The following is a 23367-nucleotide window of genomic DNA, read 5'->3' as shown; positions in this document are numbered from 1 at the left end:
ATTGGCTTTTAAACGAACAACGGGCCTGCGACTGCGACTATTCGTTTCTCGAGTGTGTCGTTCAGCTTAAGTCGCGGGGCAAAGGATATTGTAGCCGCCGCGCGGCGCGATATGCTTCGGTTCGTTTCATTTTCGAAACGGGTTTGATTTCCAAACGGGAACCCCGGAGAATTTCCACGCAACCCCATCCGAGTCACCGTAATCGAATACCAAATTTTGCGAGTGCGATTCATCGCGCGATTCCTGACAAATAAATTCCATGAAATTCTAAAGCGTTTACTCTCGATACACAGCGACGCCGCGACGCGTTCTACCATGTATCGATCGAGTTTCCAACAGGGACCAAAAATAACAGTTATTCTAAAATTTTCTACGATAAGAATCATGAATAAAAAGTTGATTGTTATTGAAATTTAAGATAATCCACGCAAAATATAAAGAAAAAAATTCGAAGAACAAAATGATTAACAAAATATCGATTTTTATACTTTTTGGTTACAGATAACAGTTATTAGTGTCCAAAAAATTTAATCCTACCCGATAACTGTTATCGATGCAGTTTCAACTGCTCAAAGCAGTTATCGATGAGAGAAGTTCATTTCGATCGCTCATAACAGTTATCAATGAAAAAAGTTCATTTCGATCACTTATAACAGTTACCAATGAGAGAAGAGTTCATTTCGATAACTCATAATAGTTATCAATGCGAGAAATTTATTTCGATCACTTATAACAGTTATCAATGATGGAAGTTCATTTCGATCACTTATAACAGTTATCAATGAGAGAAGCGTTCATTTCGATCACCCGTAACAGTTATCAATGAGAGAAGTTCATTTCGATCGCTCATAACAGTTATCAATGAAAAAAGTTCATTTCGATCACTTATAACAGTTACCAATGAGAGAAGAGTTCATTTCGATAACTCATAATAGTTATCAATGCGAGAAATTTATTTCGATCACTTATAACAGTTATCAATGAGAAAAGTTCATTTCGATCACTCATAATAGTTATCAATGAGAGAAGCGTTCATTTCGATCACTCGTAACAGTTATCAATGAGTGAAGTTCATTTCGATCACTCATAATAGTTATCAATGCGAGAAATTTATTTCGATCACTTATAACAGTTATCAATGAGAAAAGTTCATTTCGATTGCTCATAACAGTTATCAATGAGAGAAGCGTTCATTTCGATCACTCGTAACAGTTATCAATGAGTGAAGTTCATTTCGATCACTCATAATAGTTATCAATGCGAGAAATTTATTTCGATCACTTATAACAGTTATCAATGAGAAAAGTTCATTTCGATCGCTCATAACAGTTATCAATGAGAGAAGCCTTCATTTCGATCACTCGTAACAGTTATCAATGAGTGAAGTTCATTTCGATCACTCATAATAGTTATCAATGCGAGAAATTTATTTCGATCGCTGATAACAGTTATCAATGGGAGAAGTTCATTCCGATCACTTATAACAGTTATCAATGGGAGAAGTTCATTTCGATCACTCATAACAATCATCAATGCGGGAAATTTATTTCGATCACTCCTAACAGTTATCAATGAGAGAAGTTAATTTCGATCGCTGATAACAGTTATCAATGGGAGAAGTTCATTTCGATCACTCATAATAGTTATCAATGCGAGAAATTTATTTCGATCGCTTATAACAGTTATCAATTATAGAAGTTCATTTCGATCACTCATAACAGTTATCAATGACAGAAATTTATTTCGATCACTCATAACAGTTATCAATGATAGAAGTTCATTTCGATCACTCATAACAGTTATCAATAAGAGAAGAGTTCATTTCGATCACTCATAACAGTTATCAATAAGAGAAGAGTTCATTTCGATCACTCGTAACAGTTATCAATGAGTGAAGTTCATTTCGATCACTCATAATAGTTATCAATGCGAGAAATTTATTTCGATCACTTATAACAGTTATCAATGATAGAAGTTCATTTCGATCACTCATAACAGTTATCAATGAGAGAAGTTCATTTCGATCGCTCATAACAGTTATCGATGATCGAATTTCGTTTCACTTGTACATAATAATTATTGATGAGAAAATTCATTTCAGTTGCTTATTCAATTACTAAGATGTTTACTCTTTTTCGGACGAAGCAAGCCTGTGAAATTCATTGAGAAGGTTTCGTACAACAAGACGAATCAACAGACCATAAGAACAACACGAAATCGGAAAAAAAATTTTCAAAATTTTTTCAACTGGGAAAATCAGAAACATAGACTCTCGTATTTATCAAAACTAGCGTGCATGATTCACACTGTGCTCGCAACTCAGGTTAGCGTTGAACGAACCTTTTCTGCTCTAAAATTGACGTTAGATGATTTGTGGTGTAATTCGCCAGGAGAAAATTTGGAAAAACTCATGTTTGTCACATTAAATTTTGATTGCAGCAACTAATTTTATGAATATAAAATTTATTAAGCAATTGATTGCCTACCATTTGAAAGTTGTATTTCATAGTTCAAATATTTTGTAGTTCATCAGTAACTGTTATGAGCGATCGAAATGAACTTCTCTCATTGATAACTGTTATGAGCGATCGAAATAAATTTCTCCCATGGATAACTGTTATTAGCGATTGATATTTTCTCTCATTGCTAACTATTATAAGTTGACTGCGGATTTTATGCATTTATGACAAAAATGGGTAAGCACAATTTAAAGCAGTGGACATATTAAAAAGATTTAAGAACACCAGCGTATTGGTTTTAGCTTAATAAAATAATTAAAAGAAGAAAGAAATTTTTATTTCTCTCGTGGATCTTGCAATCAATCCAAATATTTTTTATTTTTGATAATGATCTGCAGTCTAGTTATAAGTGACCGAAATGAACTTCTCTCATTGATAACTGTTATGAGCGATCGAAATAAATTTCTCTCATTGATCAACTGTTGTAAGTGATCGAAATGAATTTCTCACAACGATAACATATACCAACAAGAGAAAAAATTGTCGGTGACTTATAATATTTATTTGTAACGAATTCGATTTTCATCGATTAAATACTTCTTATTCCATGACTTTTTTTCTTTCTGCCTTTAACAATTATCGTCCTCGGATTCCAACTTTAATTTCGCGAAATTTCATATCGGAAGAACATACCAGTGGGTCTCGCGAAATAAAAACAATGTTTAGGTCACGCAGAAGCGGAACGCGGTATTATTTATAGGGACTTTTCCCATTAATAATAGAGCTGACAATAAGCGACGGTGATTTAGGGGATGAAAGGGATCCATTCGGCCGATAAGACGACACTATCGGCTACCTGCGGAATCATTGGGGTCGTCCATCTTCTACCTGGCAGTGATTAAGCGTGCCACGTAATAGGCATTCGCATAAATAACAACTATCTCTCTCCCCCCTCCCTCTCTGTTCATCTTGTAAACATAGTTTTTCGTGTTTTCGGTCGGATCAATGTACTCTGTCCGCAGTCGAACGGAGGGAGAGAGCTTCCAATCACGCGATCGTTCCATTAGCAACGAATGTGATTAGTATTTGCGGCTAATGGTGGCTTCCTGACGCAGGGGTTGATACAGGGGATGATTGTGGCCCGATGCGCCCGTTTCCGCGTTTCCTTTCGATTAATTTGCACTGGGAATTCGGCTGCGAGTCGTCTTCGACGATATTTATAGACTCGGAGGATCTAGTCGGTACGCTGGGCGAGGCGGTTGAAAAATTGCGAGAAAATTCCAAAACGCGAGTGCTCAGACAAATAAAACGTGTGGCGTCTCTTGCGGCGATGGGTGATCTCGATTCCCTGAAGAAGGGACGATTTAGTGCGTCGATGCGGTGAGAGGCTATCGTTCGTGGAACACTCGTGAGAAGTGAAAAGTGTGAACCCAGGTGGATATTCAGGGGAGCGGCAAGCACAACATGAAGGCGTTGAAGAGCAGATTCTCGTTGCGCAGGCAACACCAGGAACAACCGGCCATTCCCGAGGTATTTCTAGTTTGATCGCGTCCCATTAATAATCAACGAGTCATTGAGCAATTCTCCGCGTGCTCGTTGTCCGGGTACGCGGCCATTAACAAAAATAAATAAATAAATAGAGCGGAAACCGGGGGGAAACGTCACTGATTCGAAAATTCTCTTGCTCCCTCGATCTCTCGACACGAGGATTTTTCTGCCACGCGTCATTGGTTCGCAAATTCTCTTCCATCTAGTTCTCTAGTTCTCTAGTTCTCTCTCTCTCTCTCTCTCTCTCTCTCTCTCTCTCTCTCTCTCTCTCTCTCTCTCTCTCTCTCTCTATCTCCCTCTCTTTCTTGCTCTCTCTCTCTCTCGCCCTCTCTCTCTCTCTCTCTAGTTCTCTCTCTAGTTCTCTCTCTACGTCTCGATTTTTCGATGGCAAAATTGTTCTCAATTTTCGAATTACAGTGAACTCTCGATATATGTCAACAACACGGGTCTTGCAAGCGTCTTGTATCGTCCAGGACATACCCGAGCCATGTTCTGTTTGTAGTGAGGCAATTCCGTGACGTTTACCATACAGGTCTTGGCGCCATATATAAGAAAAATCACTGTATTCTCCATCGCAAATCCACAGATCGTTCAACGACGAGCTGAGATCGATAGATCGACCAGGTTAATTAGCATCGCGAGCGTCTTTTGTCGGGATTGAAGCGATAGACGTTCTCCGCGTGCCGGAACCGTTTCTTTTGCATCCCACAGTCTCAGAGACGAAAGAAACAGGATGTTTTATTCATCCGAACTCTCGTCCGAGGAAAAAACCGAAAGTCTTTTCACCTCTTTGTCCCCTGTTTCCGCGAGGATTCGAAGTCGGATAAACACCGTTTCATTCTAGCCTGAAAATCACTCTCAAAGGGCGGGGGGGGGGGGGTAGAACGTAGTATAGTGCCACTGTTTCCAGTAACAGCAAAACAATCTACAGTGATCGATAATGCCTATCGCGAACAGCAGTCGACTGTCTAGTTTGTATCATCATCAGACAGCGGATCTTTATGCAAAAGAAAAATTTTCTACCTAAATTGCAACAAAATGGAACGAAATAGATATTTATGTTCTTTCCTGACATGTTTAATAGGCTGAATATAATATAACAGTATTTTAAAATTTGTCTAAAGTTCTTACTGTTTAAAAATTTCGAGAAAAATATTTAAAATGCTATTTTAAATAGTATGATTTAATGTGGTTCAAATCAAATACTACTTTAAATAGAACGAAAAATTTAGGTAAATAAAATATTTTTATTTTGAGAACCAGATACATAAAATAAAATATTTTACTGTTGTGTTTCAAATATTTCCTTATAATGAAAATAAGTTGAGCAAATAGCTAATATTATAAATTATCATTTTTAACTTAAGAAACTATAATAGTTAACAAAGTACTATTTGTAGCTTAATTACGAATATTTGCATGTAACATGTTGATAAACAGACGACAATGTCGTAATAACATTACAAGCAACAAAATATCAGAAAAGTACAAGTTACTATCAACCATTTGAAATACTATTTTACAAAGTCCAACAAAATAAGTCTCACTGTTTTCAATATTTTCCAAATAAAATACTATTTTCACATAGTATTTCAAAAACTTTTTCTTACAAATAAAATAATTTATTTGCATGACTATAGGTATGCTTTTTCAAATACTATTTTTCCCAGCACTGTTCAGAAATCCGTTCAATTATTTTCTTAACCAAAAAAAAAAAAAAAAAAACAAAGGTTCTCAAGGGAAGTCCCCCAGAAATCATTCGAGAAAAAACGAGGTCATGCAAAGACAGGTGACCTAATCCGCGCAGGAACAACGATCTAGCAGGTCGGCGTTAGGCTAGATCGGCAGTTGACAGCGTTCGCGCAAGGATTTCGGAGAGAGGGGATTTTTTTCGCGAAAAATGTCGTCTTGGGGAGAATCGCCTCTGGAGCGTCGGGACGCGGGAAATTAAACGTCCCGGAATGCGTAGCGGCTAAACAAAATTCCTGTTAAACGAGTTTGATAGTTTTCAACCCCCCCCCCCCCCCTCTCTCTCTTCTTCTATCTCTGCCAGTGGCCGGAGTTTTCATCACCCGCGATCGAAAGTTGAGTTAATTAGAGCCGCGATACTTAACCTGTTACGCGGCGTTGTTGCACCATTCGCCGACTCGAATGAATAACAAAGCTCGAGTTACCCCCATTTCTCTCTCTCTCTCTCTCTCTCTCTCTCTCTCTCTCTCTCTCTCTCTCTCTCTCTCTCTCTCTCTCTCTCACGCGTTTGGTTTTCGCGAAACCGTTCGCCGCTATTTTTTCCCTTTCTCTCTTTTTTTTTAATTCTGCGCTCTTCTCGTCGCTCGACCGACGCGACGCGCCGCGCCGCGTCTCGTGTTTCTTGATTGATATTTACGGCCTCTGCTCGGGTTTCTGAACGCAGGCTGCTTCTTGTTCCCGGCGCTTTTGATGCATTGCGGCCCGCTGCGGGGTTCCTGCTCGCTCGATGCCTACAGATCGCTCCAAAGTTGGCGGACTCAGTACTCGAGTCCTCGAAACTCCGAAGTCGACGATTAGGGTCCGGTCTTCGTAGATTCGCGATAAGGTAGAGTGACCACATTACCGTCCAAAATTGGTTTTACGTGCCTCAAGTTTTCGTCCTTATATGAGAATATTTTGTCCCTCGTAAAGGGCTCGTTCGAAAGAGGAAGGTTCAATCTAGCGCGCGCTGGTCAGGAGCTGCCGAGATCATGCAGATATTTGGTAATATAAGCGTTCGAAGTAGGCCAAAAATTGACGATGCGCGTGCCGTGGAATCCAAGCATTTTTATGCCGTCGGACGAGTTCTCTGGATGAATATCTCCAGCTACAAATTGAGCTATATTTTGTCTTGACAAAGCGAAAAACTTGAAGCACGTTTCTGACGTCAGAATTCCTGATATCGATGATACAGAGCAAAAAATGTGACAAGTTTAGTCACAGACTTGAGACCCGTAGGATCAAGACCATGATCCTAAAGATCCTTAAGATCCGAGTCGGATCTCAAGTCTGTGTCTGAAGGCTGTGAAAGGAAATTATTAATTAAAAAGTCACGCGACTATCCCGGGCCCTTGAGCGATCGATTTCTTATTAGAACCTTTCAGCGGTTCTGCCGATTCTCAATGTCTACAGGACGCTTCAAAATCGATGCGCGCAACTGCTGCGTCCTTGAAACGCCGGCGCCATTTTGTAAGCGTTCTACAGCCTATTAGAATTAGAGCTGTTAATTATGAGTAGACTGCGAATTTTATACACTTACGACAAAAATTAGTCGGTGTAATTTTAAATAGCAAAAATATTAGAAAAATTTAGACACGCTATCATATTATGTTCAGTTCGCAAAACATAATAAGAAAGAATATAAATGTCTATTTCACTTTAGTTCGCTGCAATTCAGGTAAACAATTTTCATTTTGCATAAAGATCCCGAAAATTACCCGAGTACCCGGGTATCTCATGAACAGACTGCGGATCTTTATGCAAAATAAAAATTGTTTGGATCAATTTGTAAGAAGCAGAAGACATATTACGATTACTTATTTTCCTTAACGATCTTAATCAATTTAGCATAATATATCAACGTTCTCAGATTCTCTGGAGCTTCGCGGCCCCTCACGGTAGTGGGGATAATACCGCGACGTTTATCATCAAGCCCTTGGCGACACATATAGAGAAATCACTGTAGTACGAAAGTGACGTGAATAATGGATCAGACAACCATTTGAGCGCTCGAATTGCAAATGATTTCGACATAACGCACGACCTAATCGCACACAGACGTCCCATAAGATCCGGTAACGAAGCGCCCAGTACACCCAACAAACGATTTCTTCGGTCTTCCCCTAAGTTTGACGAATAAAACAAACGTCGGATGGCTTTCGCCGAAGGTGTTTCGCCAACGTAGAAACAACTATCGGTACACATTAATATCAATAGACTTTCCTGTGGTGGCCACCGTGCATCGAGACAAACGAAACACCGTGTAGATTGATACGAATGAGTTTGTTCACGGTTTAATAGATAACGAAGACGAATGGAACCACGTTGTGTACACACGTGTTTATATATATATATATATATATATTGTGTTCTCCGTTGTTTGTCCTCAGGTCGCTATTCTGACGACCATGCTGGCGACGAGAAACTTCTCCAGTAAGTATGATGCACAGGGTAAGTACCTCCGGCCCTCTTCAGCGCTTCATGGACCACGACAGACAGTACTTTTATCATATATCTTCCATTAAATTTTACGCCCCTGTCACCCACCCTGTCTTTCTATTTCTGTATCTTCTGTCTTCTTCCATCGTTTATCTCTCTCTATCTATCTCTCTCTCTCTCTCTCTCTATCTCTCTATCTAGGTCTCTTTCTCTCTCTTTCTCTGTACACATTCCTGAATTCATAACCCATAAACCAACCACGTTATTCGTCTTGCACAGACACACGAACACTCGCAGAAAACGTGTCCCTTATTCTCTTTCTCGATCTCTTTCTATCATTTTCTTTCTCTTTCTCGACCTCTCTGTGTATACATGTGTGTATGTGTGTAGGGATATATACATAAGTGGATGCATATATACATATATATATATACTGAGAGGATAGTTGTTCGTCAGCCCTTTCGTTGTTTTGAAAAGGTGCTTCAAGACGTGGCCGCGCACGCAGCTTTACTACCCTTATTAAGACGTTAGCGTCCTCCGGCGATAGAGGAGAGGGTGGCTCGCGTGCATCCACCCCCGCGCACGGTTTTGCACACTCCCACGCAGCAGGAGGATTAACTAGAACGAAGATAGCGTTCGCCGACCGAGTAAACGAATTTCCCTCCGAGTTTCCCGAAGAGGAGCCGGTTGACGGGACGCCTCAGGGGCGTCTTTTGCGGTAAATTCGTTTTCCACCCCCTCTTCTTCTCTTCTTTTTCGCTGAGCTCGAACCGAAAAAATTCTGATGGCTAAAAAATCGCGACGGTTCAAAAGAAAAAAGAAAAACGGCGAATGCACTCAGGTCTGGGTGGTGCTTAGAACGGCAACAAGCTTACGTGATTGTAGATGGGGCTGGTAATCGCGCTTTTCAATTTGTGGAAAATTCTGTACGATACTTGAATGCACCGGGTGTCTTTGAGTGTACAAACACGGGGGTGGATATTTTATCGCTAAACCTACCACCGCCGGTCAAAATGATCATTCCAGATTTTTTATTTTACGATTACTAAAATTGTAAAAGTGATTTCGTGGGAAATGATTAATAAATATATTTTGGAGAGCATGTATTATAATCAGGGACCATAACTGTGATAACCAAAAAGAGAAAGTCATGGAATAACGAGTACTTCATCGACTAAAATCGCATTGGTTACAAATAAGCATTATAAGTAAAATTTGTTCTCTTGTTGCTAAATGTTATCGTTGAGAGAAATTCATTTCGATCACTTATAACAGTTATCGATGAGAGAAATTTAGTTCGATCACCAATAACAGTTATCAATGAGGGAAGTTCATTTCGACCACTCATAACAGTTGTCAATGAGAAAAATTTATTTCGATTGCGCATAACATTTATCGACGAAGAAAATTTATTTCGATCGCTAATAACAGTTATCAATGAAAGAAGTTCATTTCGATCGCTCATAACATTTATTGATGAAGGAAATTTATTTCGATCGCTCATAACATTTATCAATGAGAGATGTATATTTCGACCACTCATAACAGTTATCAATGAGGGAAGTTCATTTCGACCACTCATAACAGTTGTCAATGAGAGAAATTTATTTCGATTGCGCATAACATTTATCGATGAAGGAAATTTATTTCGATCGCTCATAACATTTATCAATGAGAGATGTATATTTCGACCACTCATAACAGTTATCAATGAGGGAAGTTCATTTCGACCACTCATAACAGTTGTCAATGAGAGAAATTTATTTCGATTGCGCATAACATTTATCGATGAAGAAAATTTATTTCGATCGCTAATAACAGTTATCAATGAAAGAAGTTCATTTCGATCGCTCATAACATTTATTGATGAAGGAAATTTATTTCGATCGCTCATAACATTTATCAATGAGAGATGTACATTTCGATCACTCATAACAGTTATCGAATGGAGAAGTTTATTGCGGTCACTCCTAACAGTTGTCGATGAGAGAAATTTACCTCGATTGTTCATAACAATTATCGATAAGAGAAATTTATTTTGAACGCTCATAACAGTTATCAATGAACGAAGTTCATTTCGATCGCTCATAAGAGTTACTGATGACGGAAATTTGTAACAGTTATTATTAAATAGTACAACTTTCATATGGTAGGCAATCAATTGCTTAATAAATTTTATGTTCAATAAATTAATTGCTACAATCAAAATTTAGTGTGACAAACATGAGTTTTTCCAAATTTTCTCCTGGCGAATTAAACAAATCATCATCATCATCTAACGTCAATTTTAGAGCAGAAAAGGTTCGTTCAACGCTAACCTGAGTTGCGAGCATAAATTATGCACGCCAGTTTTGATAAATACGGCAGTCTATATTTCTGATTTTCCCAGATGAAAATATTTTGAAAAATTTCTTTCAGATTTTGTGTTGTTCTTATGGTCTGTTGATTTGTCTTGTTGTACGAAACCAGCTCAATGAATTTCACAGACTTGCTCCAGTCGAAACAGAGTAGACAACTCGGTAATTAAATAAGCAACTGAAATGAATTTTCTCATCAATAATTATTATGAACAAGTGACAAGAAATTCGATCATCGTTAACTGTGAGCGATCGAAATAAGTTTCTCTTATTGATAACTGTTATCAGCGATCGAAATGAACTTCTCTCATTCATAACTGTTATGAGTGATCGAAATGAACTTCTCTTATTGATAACTGTTATGAGTGATCGAAATAAATTTCTCTTATTGATAAGTGTTATGAGTTATCGAAATGTACTTCTCTCATTGATAACTGTTATAAGTGATGGAAATGAACCTCTCATTGATAATTGTTATGTGCGATCGAAATGAACTTCTCTCATTGATAACTGCTTCGAGCAATCGAAACAGTTTTTCTTCATCGATAACTGTTATCGAGGGGGGTCCAATTTTTTGGACACTAATAACTGTTATTTGTAACCAAAAAGTATAAAAATTGATATTTTGTTAATCATTTTGTTCTTCGTATTTTTTTCTTTATATTTTGTGTAGATTATCTTAAATTTCAATAATAATCAACTTTTTATCAATGATTTTGGTCGTAGAAAATTTTAGAATAACTGTTATTTTTGGTCCCTGATTATAATACTAACCTCACAAAATCCAAGTAAATTCAATCTCGTTATTTTTATGAAGCATCATGTATTGGTTACTTTGAGGCTCGGTAGGTTTAGTGTTAAGAAGAATAGAAAATTGTTAAACGATAGAAAACAAATTCTACGTATCGTTGGATTCTAGGTAAGAAAATCGTTTACATTGAAAAAGGCGAGCACACGGCTGAATATTCGTAATTAGCGATCGTGGCCACGCGACGAAGCACCGAGATCATTCCTGCTCGTGCCCCCGAAGATCTCGAGCCCCCCCCCCCTAGATCCCATTGATCCAATCGTTCGCGGAGCAGCGAGGTGAAATGTCCTCTGAAATTCGATCGAAATGAAAAGTTCTCTCGATTCTCTTGAATAGCTCCTCGGAATTTCGGCCTCGCTGACTCCGAGCGTCATTCTAGCCGTTCACACGTGCACATTATACATGCATACATACATACATACATACGTATATATATATATATATATATATATATATATATATATATATATACATATCCGGTGTACCTCATAGTCGATGCACTTGGCTCTCGCACACCTCATATCCTGCAAGGACTGTGCTACGTTACCCAGAAAACTTATTCTCAGTTTGTCTTCTCTATGTTTCCGTTCCCTGAATGATTATTCTCTTGGATTTCTTTTTTTTTTTTTGGATCCTCCGAACGATCCTGTTCTCTTGGATTTCTTTGGATCCCGTTGAATGCGCCTGCTGCGTGGACATGTATAGATCACTTGTATGGAACAACCTTTTGAATTCTGGGTAACGCGAATCGTCGTCGCAGTGGACTCAAGCAGTTCCAGATGTCCTCATCACGATCATATCGCGGTCGATGTGTGTGTGTTTATCTTATTATCATGCTTCGTCGCTTTCAAGCATACCGCGCGATCACGAGAAAAAAAATCAAGATCAGAACGCAGAGGGAACATGATGCTCATTTCTCACGATGAGATCGATCCGTGGATCGATCGATACGTTCTATCCGGATCGTAGATCTCTCGATTCAGGGGTGGGGACTATCGGGGATCTATGAATCGCGATCGGAAACACCGAGGTACGATCCGAGGTATCTTGTCTTGAGCACCGAACCGTTTCGGCAACTGTTTCGGTCCACTAGCGAGAATTTCCCAGGAACTGGCGATCTATTTTTTTTTTCCTTTTATCAACCGTGCGCGTTTAGTATCGCTGACCAGTCTGCGACTGTGGGCGAAATGCGAGACGCATGTCCCAGACTTCTTCCGTGGTATTCGTGTCCGCGATCTCGAAGAACGTTTGCGAAGCCCGAAGATTATATTTCCTTGAAAATTGATTCGCATAATTTTATAGCTAATGAAAAGACAAAACATCCATCAGTGCATATTATTAATTGACCATGCAGGATATAAATTAACCGTCAAATAATCCTCGTAGGAATTATCCTTTTCGTGATGTTCTGAAGACAATATCGATTCACGCCATCTCTATTATAATAGCGAGAACTGATACAGTCGTTACTCGATATATGTCCGAAATATCTAGCCGATAAAAGTCCCAGAACTATAAAGGTCGCGTGGAGCAAATAAAAGTATCTCCTGGCCGATATGTGTCCGTGGCCAGGCCCGTATTTTGGACATATAACGAGTAAACACCGTATTCTCTGTTACCACGATTGCCCCAGTGAAGCAACAATTGTTTTCCTTACCCCGATTATCTTGAATCGTTAACAAACAATAAAGAAGATGTTTTCGACGATTCTATTTGATCTTAATTTCGTCGGGGAATAGCAAACGTTCCGAAAGATCGGATATGAATATTGACGAGACCAGTCCACGTCTGTGTTATGTACGTTTGTATATAGATACACACGGAGACACGCACACTCAGAGACACAGAAACCGTAATTTGTATATATCTGCATACGTACACACAAGCCCAGTTGTTAGTTCTCCACACACACACATACCCACACACACGCACACATACACAGCGGTTGCTCGTCCGTCCCCAGTACTAGACATGCTCGAACGAACAGTATTATAATGTATTATTACTCTGTGTATTCGTATGTACCTGACGTGTGCTCGAGCACCTCGTGCACCTGCGTGTAACCTGTTACACCCTCCACCAGGAGTGTACGAGCAGCACGAAACCGTAAAAACCCCATAGAACGCTCTAGACCCGTACGTTTTAGTCGAGTAGAGACGCATCCTGCATCCGTAGACCGGAGTTGGGCTTTGTTCCGGTAAACGACGAACGAATCCGTTCATCCAAATCGCTTCTCGGGAGCTAGACGTTTTTCCAAACTTCTATCGAAAATCGCCCGTAGATCGCTTTTTTTCATACATTCTTTAGAAAAAAAAACTGTACTGTGTGTGCCGCACAAGAAATCCCGCGAAAGGAACGCGGGGCTGATTGGTCAGGGTGGAAGGGGCACGCCTCTAGCTGATCTATTGGCTAAAGCGGTCGCACATACTATACATTGCGTGTGACGTCACAGCCTAAGCATTGGACTACTGGGGCGTCAACGGTGGGGTCCCGCGAAACGTCTTGTGAGTCACGGACGGTACTGTGCGTGACTCACAAGAAGTCCCGTGAGTGGATTGCGGGGCTGATTGGTTAGAATGGAAAGGGCACGCCTCCAGTTGCTCTATTGGCTAAAACGGCCACACCTACTTTGTAGCGTGTGACGTCGAAGCTCAAGCATTGGACTACTGGAGCGTCAAGGGTGGGGATAGGCGGAGCGAGTGACCCCTTTGCCCTTGCGACGTTTCGCGAGACTTCTTGTGAGACAGTACTATGCGTGACTCACAAGAAATCCCGAGGAAGGAATGCAGGGCTGATTGGTTAGAGTGGAAGGGACACGCCTCCAGTTGCTCTATTGGCTAAAACGGCCACACCTACTTTGTAGCGTGTGACGTCAAAGCCCATTGAACTACTGGAGCGTCAAGGGTGGGGATAAGCGGAGCGAGTGACCCCTTTGCCCTTGTGACGTTTCGAGAGATTTCTTGTGAGGCGCAAACAGTAGATAGAAGCCTTGAAAATGGGGCACCAACTGGACGGAAGTGTCCAGACACGAGGCGCAGAAGATCGATCAGAACTAGATCGTCAGACCTAGAGGAGGCAAAGTGAAAGTTAGTTTTTTGATTTAATCGAAAAATTTAAATAAATTTAATGGAAAATCTGTTTAATTGCTGGTTTTTTTTGCGTGGAATTTTGGGAAAGATTCGCTCGAACGAGAACAGGCCCGACTCCGCGTTGTAGACAGCATATTTCCGGTACACAATAGCAAGCTGACACACTGTCAAACCGACGCGACTTGACTGCCGATTAGTCTATGTGTGTAATATATTTTGTTCTATTAGTTCGCCACTTATGTTTGCGACGAGACCTCGATTAATCGCTCGTAATTCCGAACTCTGCGTATATGCTATGTGCATCTCTTGAATATCGTTTTTGATGAACGTTTACGGTTGCCTCGGACCCGAGAGGCGATTAATCGAGGTGTCCTTGTTGCGTCTCTTCTAAACGAGACGCGTCGAGAAAACACTCGGTGCTCGAAGCACGATAGAAGGTAGGCGTCGTCGGAGGGTCGTCGACGAGTATACTCGTCGTCGAACCGGCAACACGGTTCACGGCTAGAGGTAGAAACAGGTCCCGAACGATTTACAATTTTTAGCGGAATCGCCACCGAACAAGAGTCATCGCCCGTCGCTCGTCGATGAAAGGGCACGCGCGATATTTAACTCGAGGAGGCTTATCGATTCCTCGATCGAAACTTCGTGCCCTCTCCGGACCAATTGATCTCGGCTAGCCTAACTCCGCGAAACTCTTGAGGGCAACGTTCTCGCCGCGCGGATAATCGATCTCCTCGGCCACGCAGAAACATCTCTCGGGTCCCTTAAGATCGCGAGATCGCGAGATCGCGAGATCGTGCGTCTTCTAGGGGAAACGGCGAATTTTCTGAATACACTTCTCACGGAAGTGTCGAAAGAAACGTAATTTCCTGGAGGAAATACAACGGGTCGACGATGGTCGCGTGCGCTATCGCGCAGCCCCATCAAATAGTTTCGTTGCCGTGTAACGATTTCCGTGAGAAGTCCGCCGTGCAAACACGAGGCCGGCCTTTCGTCGGCAATTTGTTTCACTTACGCGCTCGAGAACGATCATCGATCCCCCTACGTGTTTCCACACTTTTCTGCTACGCCGACGGTCGCCGGCTCGCGATCGAAAGGCCGCCCGAGAACGTTCCCGGCGTCGATCGTGCGAAATCTCGATCCGCAAATGTTTATGGAAGCGCCGTTTACCTGGGAAAAGAACGACACGACCTGCTCGTCGGACGCTCTTCGAATACGAATTTAACTTCTCTCAAATTGGACCGAGCGAATTTTTTTCCAGGAAGGTACAAGTTTGCTAAATATTTACCGAGAAAATGTAATTTCCTTTGAAAGAGCGTCCGAATACTGTAGCAGGTGTCTCTTTTCTTTATTTTCCGAGAGAACGTTGCCTTCTACAATAGTCTAGAAAAAAAAGGAACTAGAAGGAAGAAGGAACTGGAGCAGTGGTGGGCACGGTAGGGGCCCCTCAGCTGTCTGCTTCCCCCACCAACGTCTCTTTCGTGCAGCGCGCAACTTCGCTGCGCAGCGGTGCCTCGTGGATGTGGATAGACAGCTTAAGCCGCGCGCGGGTCGGTTATGGTGGGACGAACGAGGATAGAGACGGAAGCACGAGGCACACCTATGGATGTGGATAGACAGCATAAGCTGCGCGTGGATTGGTTCTAGCGGGACGAACGAGGATAGAGACGGAAGCACGAGGCACACCTATGGATGTGGATAGACAGCATAAGCCGCGCGTGGGTCGGTTATGGTGGGACGTACTAGGGTAGAGACAGAGGCACGAGGCACAGCTATGTATAGATGTGGATAGACAGCATAAGCCGCACGTGGGTCGGTTATGGTGGGGCGTACGAGTGGAGAGACAGTATAAGGCGTGCGTGGGTTAGTTATGGTGGAACGTACTAGGGTAGAGACAGAGGCACGTGGCACAGTTATATATGGATGTGGATAGACAGCATAAGCCTCACGTGGGTCGATTATGGTGGGACGTACGAGTGGAGAGACAGCATAAGCCGTGCGTGGGTCGGTTATGGTGTGACGTGCGAGGGCAGAGACGGAGGCACGAGGCACAGCTATGAATGTGGATAGACAGCATAAGCCGCGCGTGGGTTAGTTATGGTGGAACGTACTAGGGTAGAGACAGAGGCACGTGGCACAGCTATGTATAGATGTGGATAGACAGCATAAGCCGCACGTGGGTCGGTTATGGTGGGACGTACGAGTGGAGAGACAGTATAAGGCGTGCGTGGGTTAGTTATGGTGGAACGTACTAGGGTAGAGACAGAGGCACGTGGCACAGTTATATATGGATGTGGATAGACAGCATAAGCCTCACGTGGGTCGGTTATGGTGGGGCGTACGAGTGGAGAGACAGCATAAGCCGTGCGTGGTTCGGTTATGGTGGGACATACGTGGGGTGAGACAGCATAAGCCGCGCGTGGGTCGGTTATGGTGGGACGTACTAGGGTAGAGACAGAGGCACGAGGCACAGCTATGTATGAATGTGGATAGACAGCATAAGCCGCACGTGGGTCGGTTATGGTGGGGCGTACGAGTGGAGAGACAGCATAAGGCGTGCGTGGGTTAGTTATGGTGGAACGTACTAGGGTAGAGACAGAGGCACGCGGCACAGTTATGTATGGATGTGGAGAGACAGCATAAGCCGCACGTGGGTCGGATATGGTGGGACGTACGAGTGGAGAGACAGCATAAGCCGTGCGTGGGTCGGTTATGGTGGGACATACGTGTGGTGAGACAGCATAAGCCGTGCGTAGGTCGGTTATGGTGTGACGTGCAAGGGCAGAGACGGAGGCACGAGTCACAGCTATGAATGTGGATAGACAGCATAAGCCGCGCGTGGGTTAGTTATGGTGGAACGTACTAGGGTAGAGACAGAGGCACGAGGTACAGCTATAGATGTGGATAGACAGCATAAGCCTTGCGCGGGTCCGTTATGGTGGGACGTGCGAGGGGAGAGGGAAGCAGAAGGCACAGCTATAGATGTGGATAGACAGCATAAGCCGAGGGGATTGGCTATGGAGGGACGTAGGAGGGGAGAGACGGAGCCACAGCTGCGCAGCGAAGGTGCGCGTTGCACGAAAGAGACGTTGGTGGGGGAAGCGTTTTGCCTGCGGCGGGCATACGTGCCCATCACCAGACTTAGGATACTTGCTCTACAATGTCTCTCGTGTGGAGACGCGGCTTACGAATTTGTTGCAAGTGGGAAAACTCGAGATCGCAGGTCGACGATTTAATTTTGCTTTTCTGAGCCGCGTCTCCGCTCGAAGAACTCGCTAGTGGATACAGACGGACAAGTCTGACTCTCCACAGTGTTCAAAAAAGGGAATGCTCACCTTTTCTACGTAGACACAGACATAGACACAAGACACCGGTCCGACCCGAATAGTAATTGAGAATTCGCACTGGCTACTTTTTACGCGGCCTATTCGACAGAGTCGATTCATAATTCGCTCTCGAGCTTCTCGCACGTCGTTCCGCTTATCAGAATCACTTATCGGATCGTTCCCTCGGTCATCTATGTTAATTGTACCAATTATCCCGCTCTCTGATCCAGGCTCATCTTCAGCGCGACCATATCGCCGGCTAATCTGCTCTTCATTATAGCAAGGATCGTTGCTTATCACCGACTCAGTCTTTCTCTCTCTCTTTCTCTCACCAATTCAAACCTCGAAAATCTCGACTCGACTATCTCTCTTCGAACTCTCTCTCTCTTTCAATCTTCACGTCACAGTCATCGACGATCCACGATCTAGTATCGATCATTCGCGAGCCTCTCGTTGCTCGTGTTCTCTCGCCTCGCAAAGATAACTCGATTTGTTATTAAGAGGAAGTCGAACTTTTCAGAACACCAATGTCCACCGAACGATTTAACAATTACAGTGAATTCTCGATATATGTCAACAACACATAACCATGTGTTGTGTTTACACTTCTCGGTGGCCCCCCACGATAGTGGGGATAATTCCGCGACATTTATCGTACAGGCCTTGGCGACATATATAGAGAAATCACTGTACTCCGTTCCCGATTAACGCTTTGACTGCCAAACTAGAAACCTCAAAAATTCCATAAAATCAAGGTTATTTAATGAAACAAAAATTGAAAAAATTTTTTTGGAGTAGTCCTCCAATTGTCTTGTGTTTTATAGGTCCTAATCAAATTTGGTACCATGAATTAACATAAAAATTCATTTTAAAACCTGAACAAATAATTCCGTCACCCACATATGGGTGACATGACAGTCAAAGTGTTCAAAGGGCAACCGAATTTGTACTATACCGACTTCATCGAGACTGTCGAATTGTTGTTGTTGTTCTGGAATTTTGCAAATTCGCTCGAGTCAAATCGGGTCTTCGAGAACCGTCTGGTATCGGGCACACGGTACTGGAACTGTTCCAGAAAAATCTTGGTGACCGGACAGCGGGGATGTACGATCCAGGATCGTAGATCGAGCTCCCTCGATCGTTCGAGGAGCAAACAAGAGACCCCGGACACCATAAATCTCTGGAAGCGGTCGAGGCGTTGAACGCATTCCGAAATTTATTCTCGAGCCTGGATCTTGTAGACGCGCTCGCGGTGTGTGTGTATATGGATAAATAGAAACGATTCGATCGTATCCATAAATTTTGGAAAGAGGGCGGGGGGTAGGGGTTCGTTGGGTCAAGAAAAGAATTCATGAACCGGATCCCCATGAATCCCGAAGAACGTATTCGGTTTTTCCGGCCGAGAGAACGCGAGCCAACGATCAATCGTTCTCTCTATCTGTACTATTTCTATCTCTCTCTCTCTCTCTCTCTCTCTCTCTCTCTTCTCTTCTCTTCACTTCTCTCCTCTCTCTTCTCTATCTCTCATACACACAAAAACACACACACACACACACACACAAGAAAAGAAAAGAAAACTACACATCCGAGGAAACTCTGAATGACTGATGATTGCTTTTGACGAAGGTACGCAAACTTGTAAGCGAAGTGGGTCGGAGGTGCAGCGAAAACACCCTCCACAACATCTCTCCGAAATCTCTCGACGATCCCGAAACGATTTAGAGGATCCATGTGACCGATAAACGATAAGCCACAACAACGACGACGCACACGATAACCGAAAACCGAAAACCGACTCGCCACACGCTCCCAGACTATTTTCTATTTTCCCGGATCGCTCGTTCCGCAGCGGTTTCCTGTTAATTCGCGACCTTAGCCGTTTGCTGATTGCATGCCACCCTAATCGCGGATCCACCTGGAAAGAACACCTAGTCGACAAGCTTCTCTTGGAGAGTCCAAAAGGGAAGCTCTCGTGCTCCAAGTGCTTTCAATTCTTGGCTAGATGAAAAGACTCGGGACCATTCGCTTAGGTACAGTGAATTCTCGATATATGTCCACAACACTGGTCTTGCGAGCGTCATGTATCGTGCAGGAGACGTGTTATGTTTGCACTCCTCGGCGTCCGAAGCTGCTCGAGCTTCGTGGCCCCTCATACCCCGCGGTAGTGGGGATAATTCCGCGACGTTTATTATCGAGGCCTTGGCGACATATACAGGGTGTCCCACGTAACGCTTTTCACGATTTTTCAAGTACTTGCGATAATCCGGCAAACAAATATTTTAAACAACAGTTGTTCAGTTTTCGATTGGCTATACATTGCAATAAAAGAAGTTTTTTTAGTATTGTCAAGGTCACCTTCGTCTTTTCAAATGGCACTTTGTATTTTTGACTTGACAGTATTGTAGCCCGTATCGAGCCGCATTCAACGACGTAGTATACCATGACCTTCGGATGACCTTGAAGGGAAAGACATGAAAATTTCAACAAGAAATGACAGTCTGCTTGAGTGGCTGATAATAACTTGTGTTTATTATTAAAACTGGAGATTACATTTAATTTAGGAACCTTGACTAAATGAATGCAAACGATTGTTGTAGACACAATTCCGTTCTACGTAGTAAGTTTGCATTGGTTGCTCTTAGGATACTGTCGTAGCGAAGTTCATCGCATGCTGTACGAATTCGTTGCTTTAAATGTTCCTTATTTTGTATTGGAACAGCATGAACTGTCGACTGTAAATGACCCCATAAAAAAAATCAAGTGATGATAAATCTGGGGATCGTGGTGGCCAAGCCAGAGTTATTATCACCCATTCAAGCAGACTGTCATTTGTTGTTGACACTTTCATTTCTTTGCCTTCAAGGGCATCCGAAGGTCATGGTATGCTAGGTCGTTGAATGCGTCTTGATACAGAAGTGCCATTTAAAAAAATGAAGGGTGACCTTGACAATACTAAAAAGTCATTTTTTATTGCAATGTATAGCCAATCGAAAACTGATCAACTTTTGTTGAAAATATTTGTTTGTCAAATTATCGCGAGTACTTGAAAAGTCGTGAAAAGTGTTACGTGGGACACCCTGTATAGAGAAATCACTGTACTAACACTAAACCTACCACGGTCAAAATTGACCAGTTTTCTGTTTCACAGGAAATTTATATAATTACTAGATCGCATGTTTTTCTGCATTTATGACTTCTGAAAATTTTCAACAAACGGTAGAATTTAAAATTCCACAGAATTTAGTAGAATTGTGATTTCTTTCAGATCTACGAAGATCTATTACCACCGAATATAAGATTCTGTTTGATTCTACTTTCCTAAAATTCGTATAGAAAAATTGCAAATTGCATAAACATCCGTCTAATAATTACTTAACAGAAAATAACTGAATTGACTTCTTTATTTGAGCACGTATTATATTAAAAATTGTCGAAAGCTTAAGCAAATTCAATCTTCTCCCTTCTATAAGACGTTTCAGTTTTATATGTTTTGTGCTTGGTAGGTTCAGTGTTAACAATGTAAGTGGCACCGAGAGTCTAGCCCAGTTTCTCAAAATTTTTTCGACAGACGTTCTTCAACCCTTAACGGACCAATGCGGCCATATAAGCGGCATGGCACTTATACTTACTGGATCCAATGCTGCGTACATGGCAGCAGAAATCAAATTTAAATCATCTTGTTATCCCATTACTCTGAATAAACAGGGTGTGGCCGGATGGGTGGTACAACTGGACAGGGGATGATTCTACATGTAAAAATAAGTCGGAAAAAACGAATAACAATTTTTCGTTCGACGCCTCGTTCTCGAGAAAACCGATTTTGAAAATGCAGCAAACACGTATGTTATTAGCTAGGAATCGTCTGGTGCGTCTGACCATGGCCAACCAATTCTACTTCCTGCATATACTAAAGCACGCGAAACCGACAGGATCTTTAAACTCGATTTTCTCGAAAACCGAGGCGTCAAACCAAAAAATGTTATTCCTTTTTTTCGACTTAGTTTTGTGCATAGAATCATCCCCTGGCCGGTTGCACCACCTGTTCGGCCACACCCCGTATATTAGCCCTTTGCACTCGAAGCTATTTGAACTCCAAAACGAAACATTTCTTCCGACCTAGAATATTTCCCTTCTATATATAATTTTTTCATGTTATACATACGAACATGGTGCAATTTACTCGTACAATACTGAAATGTTTAGTAATTTATTAAATACAAACATATTTAATAATGTCAAAAATATTTCGAATACAGTAAGGAGCAAAACTTTTACAACGATTACACACTATTTGAAACAGCATAACTTTTTTCAAATTAGTCCAAATAACTTCAGTGTTTTTGCGAAGTTAGAAGGATTAGTTAATTAGACGAGGTGTAAAAAATTTTTGAGTTATAAACGATTAAAAGTGGGAAAATTGCCATTTTTCACGATTTTCGACTAAAAATCGCACTTTTAATCGTTTATAACTCGTAAACGAAGTAACCAATATCCATAAAATTTTCAGCATGAATATATAATTTATTCGAGTCAATATAACACATTTTTTAAATTTTCAATACAGGCTCAGATAAAAAGGCTGAAAAACCCAACTTTTACTATTTCTTTTGCGATTCCGACCAATTCAAATTCTTCTCAAAAATTTATTACGCCTCGTCTAATAAACTAATCCTTCTAACTTCTCAATAACATTCAAGTCATTTGATCGAATTTTAAAAAAGTTATGTTGTTTCAAATAGTGCGTAATCAGTTTTACTGTAATGATACAGAAATGTTTAGTGGCGCCTTACAGTCGCCATTCGAGTGCTAAGGGTTAGTAAATTTTCACTAAAATATCAATATTTTCCTGTCTGTACTCGATATAAAAATATTGAGTCCACAGTTTCTCTTCGTATGAGAAACAGCTCGGACCTGGTGGGAAGTAAACTTGAAATACTTCCGGACCGTCGTCAAGGGTCAAAATTGTTCGAAGCGGGGGACGATGTGTCCCCGAAACAGAACCGGAAGTTACACGAATTCGAGGTATCGTGTCAGGTGAAACCACGGCGGAACGAGGGGGTCCGTGTTCGGACAGTTGGCATGCGTTCGCTTTTCCCGCCTCGCTTCTTTCTCCGATCCTTGCTGTCCTTGTCGTTGGCATTTCTCGATCAGGCGACCGGCCGGCACACTGGGAATGCAAACGCACACACACACACACACACAGACAAACACACACATGCATACAAACGAGCCGTAGAGACTCGACGTATAACATAGCATGTGCTGCGAGAATGGCCATTGTTCGCGTGTTCCGCGGAACACGTGAAAATTCCCGGAGCGCGCGAGACCGCTTCGCCAATTAATAAACGCTTCCTCGTCTGAACGTGTGTGTGTTTTCCACGAGACAGAAAAGAAAAAAGACACAGCATAAACGAAACACACGTAAAGTATATATTTTATATACATTATTATATATTATATTGCATAGACAGTATACAGAGAGCAGCCTGGCCTAAACTGTCGCGATTCTGTCCCCTAATTCCCGTTTCTATCCTGCGAGAACCTAAATGATTATATCTTGGAAACGAAATTCCTGGAGAACACGAGAGCGCACGAAACTACGACAAACATGCA

General features: G+C 41.9%; 1 protein-coding gene across 17 annotated transcripts in view; it reads left to right on the top strand.

The window, feature by feature from the left end:
• The window catches only part of Camkii (Calcium/calmodulin-dependent protein kinase II), a 251592-nt gene that overhangs the window by 157473 nt on the left and 70752 nt on the right, over positions 1-23367 (top strand). For 12 of the 17 annotated variants that reach the window (XM_076798725.1, XM_076798721.1, XM_076798726.1 and 9 more), the window contains one exon: positions 8126-8186. In XM_076798725.1, the coding sequence (XP_076654840.1) occupies positions 8126-8186 (61 nt within the window). The remainder of the gene's footprint in view (positions 1-8125; positions 8187-23367) is intronic. The other 5 variants (XM_076798728.1, XM_076798735.1, XM_076798731.1 and 2 more) reach the window with 1 other exon arrangement.

This window comes from Halictus rubicundus, chromosome 13 (assembly GCF_050948215.1).
Source record: "Halictus rubicundus isolate RS-2024b chromosome 13, iyHalRubi1_principal, whole genome shotgun sequence".
NCBI classification, from domain to species: domain Eukaryota; kingdom Metazoa; phylum Arthropoda; class Insecta; order Hymenoptera; family Halictidae; genus Halictus; species Halictus rubicundus.
This window is presented reverse-complemented; position numbering and strand designations above follow the sequence as displayed.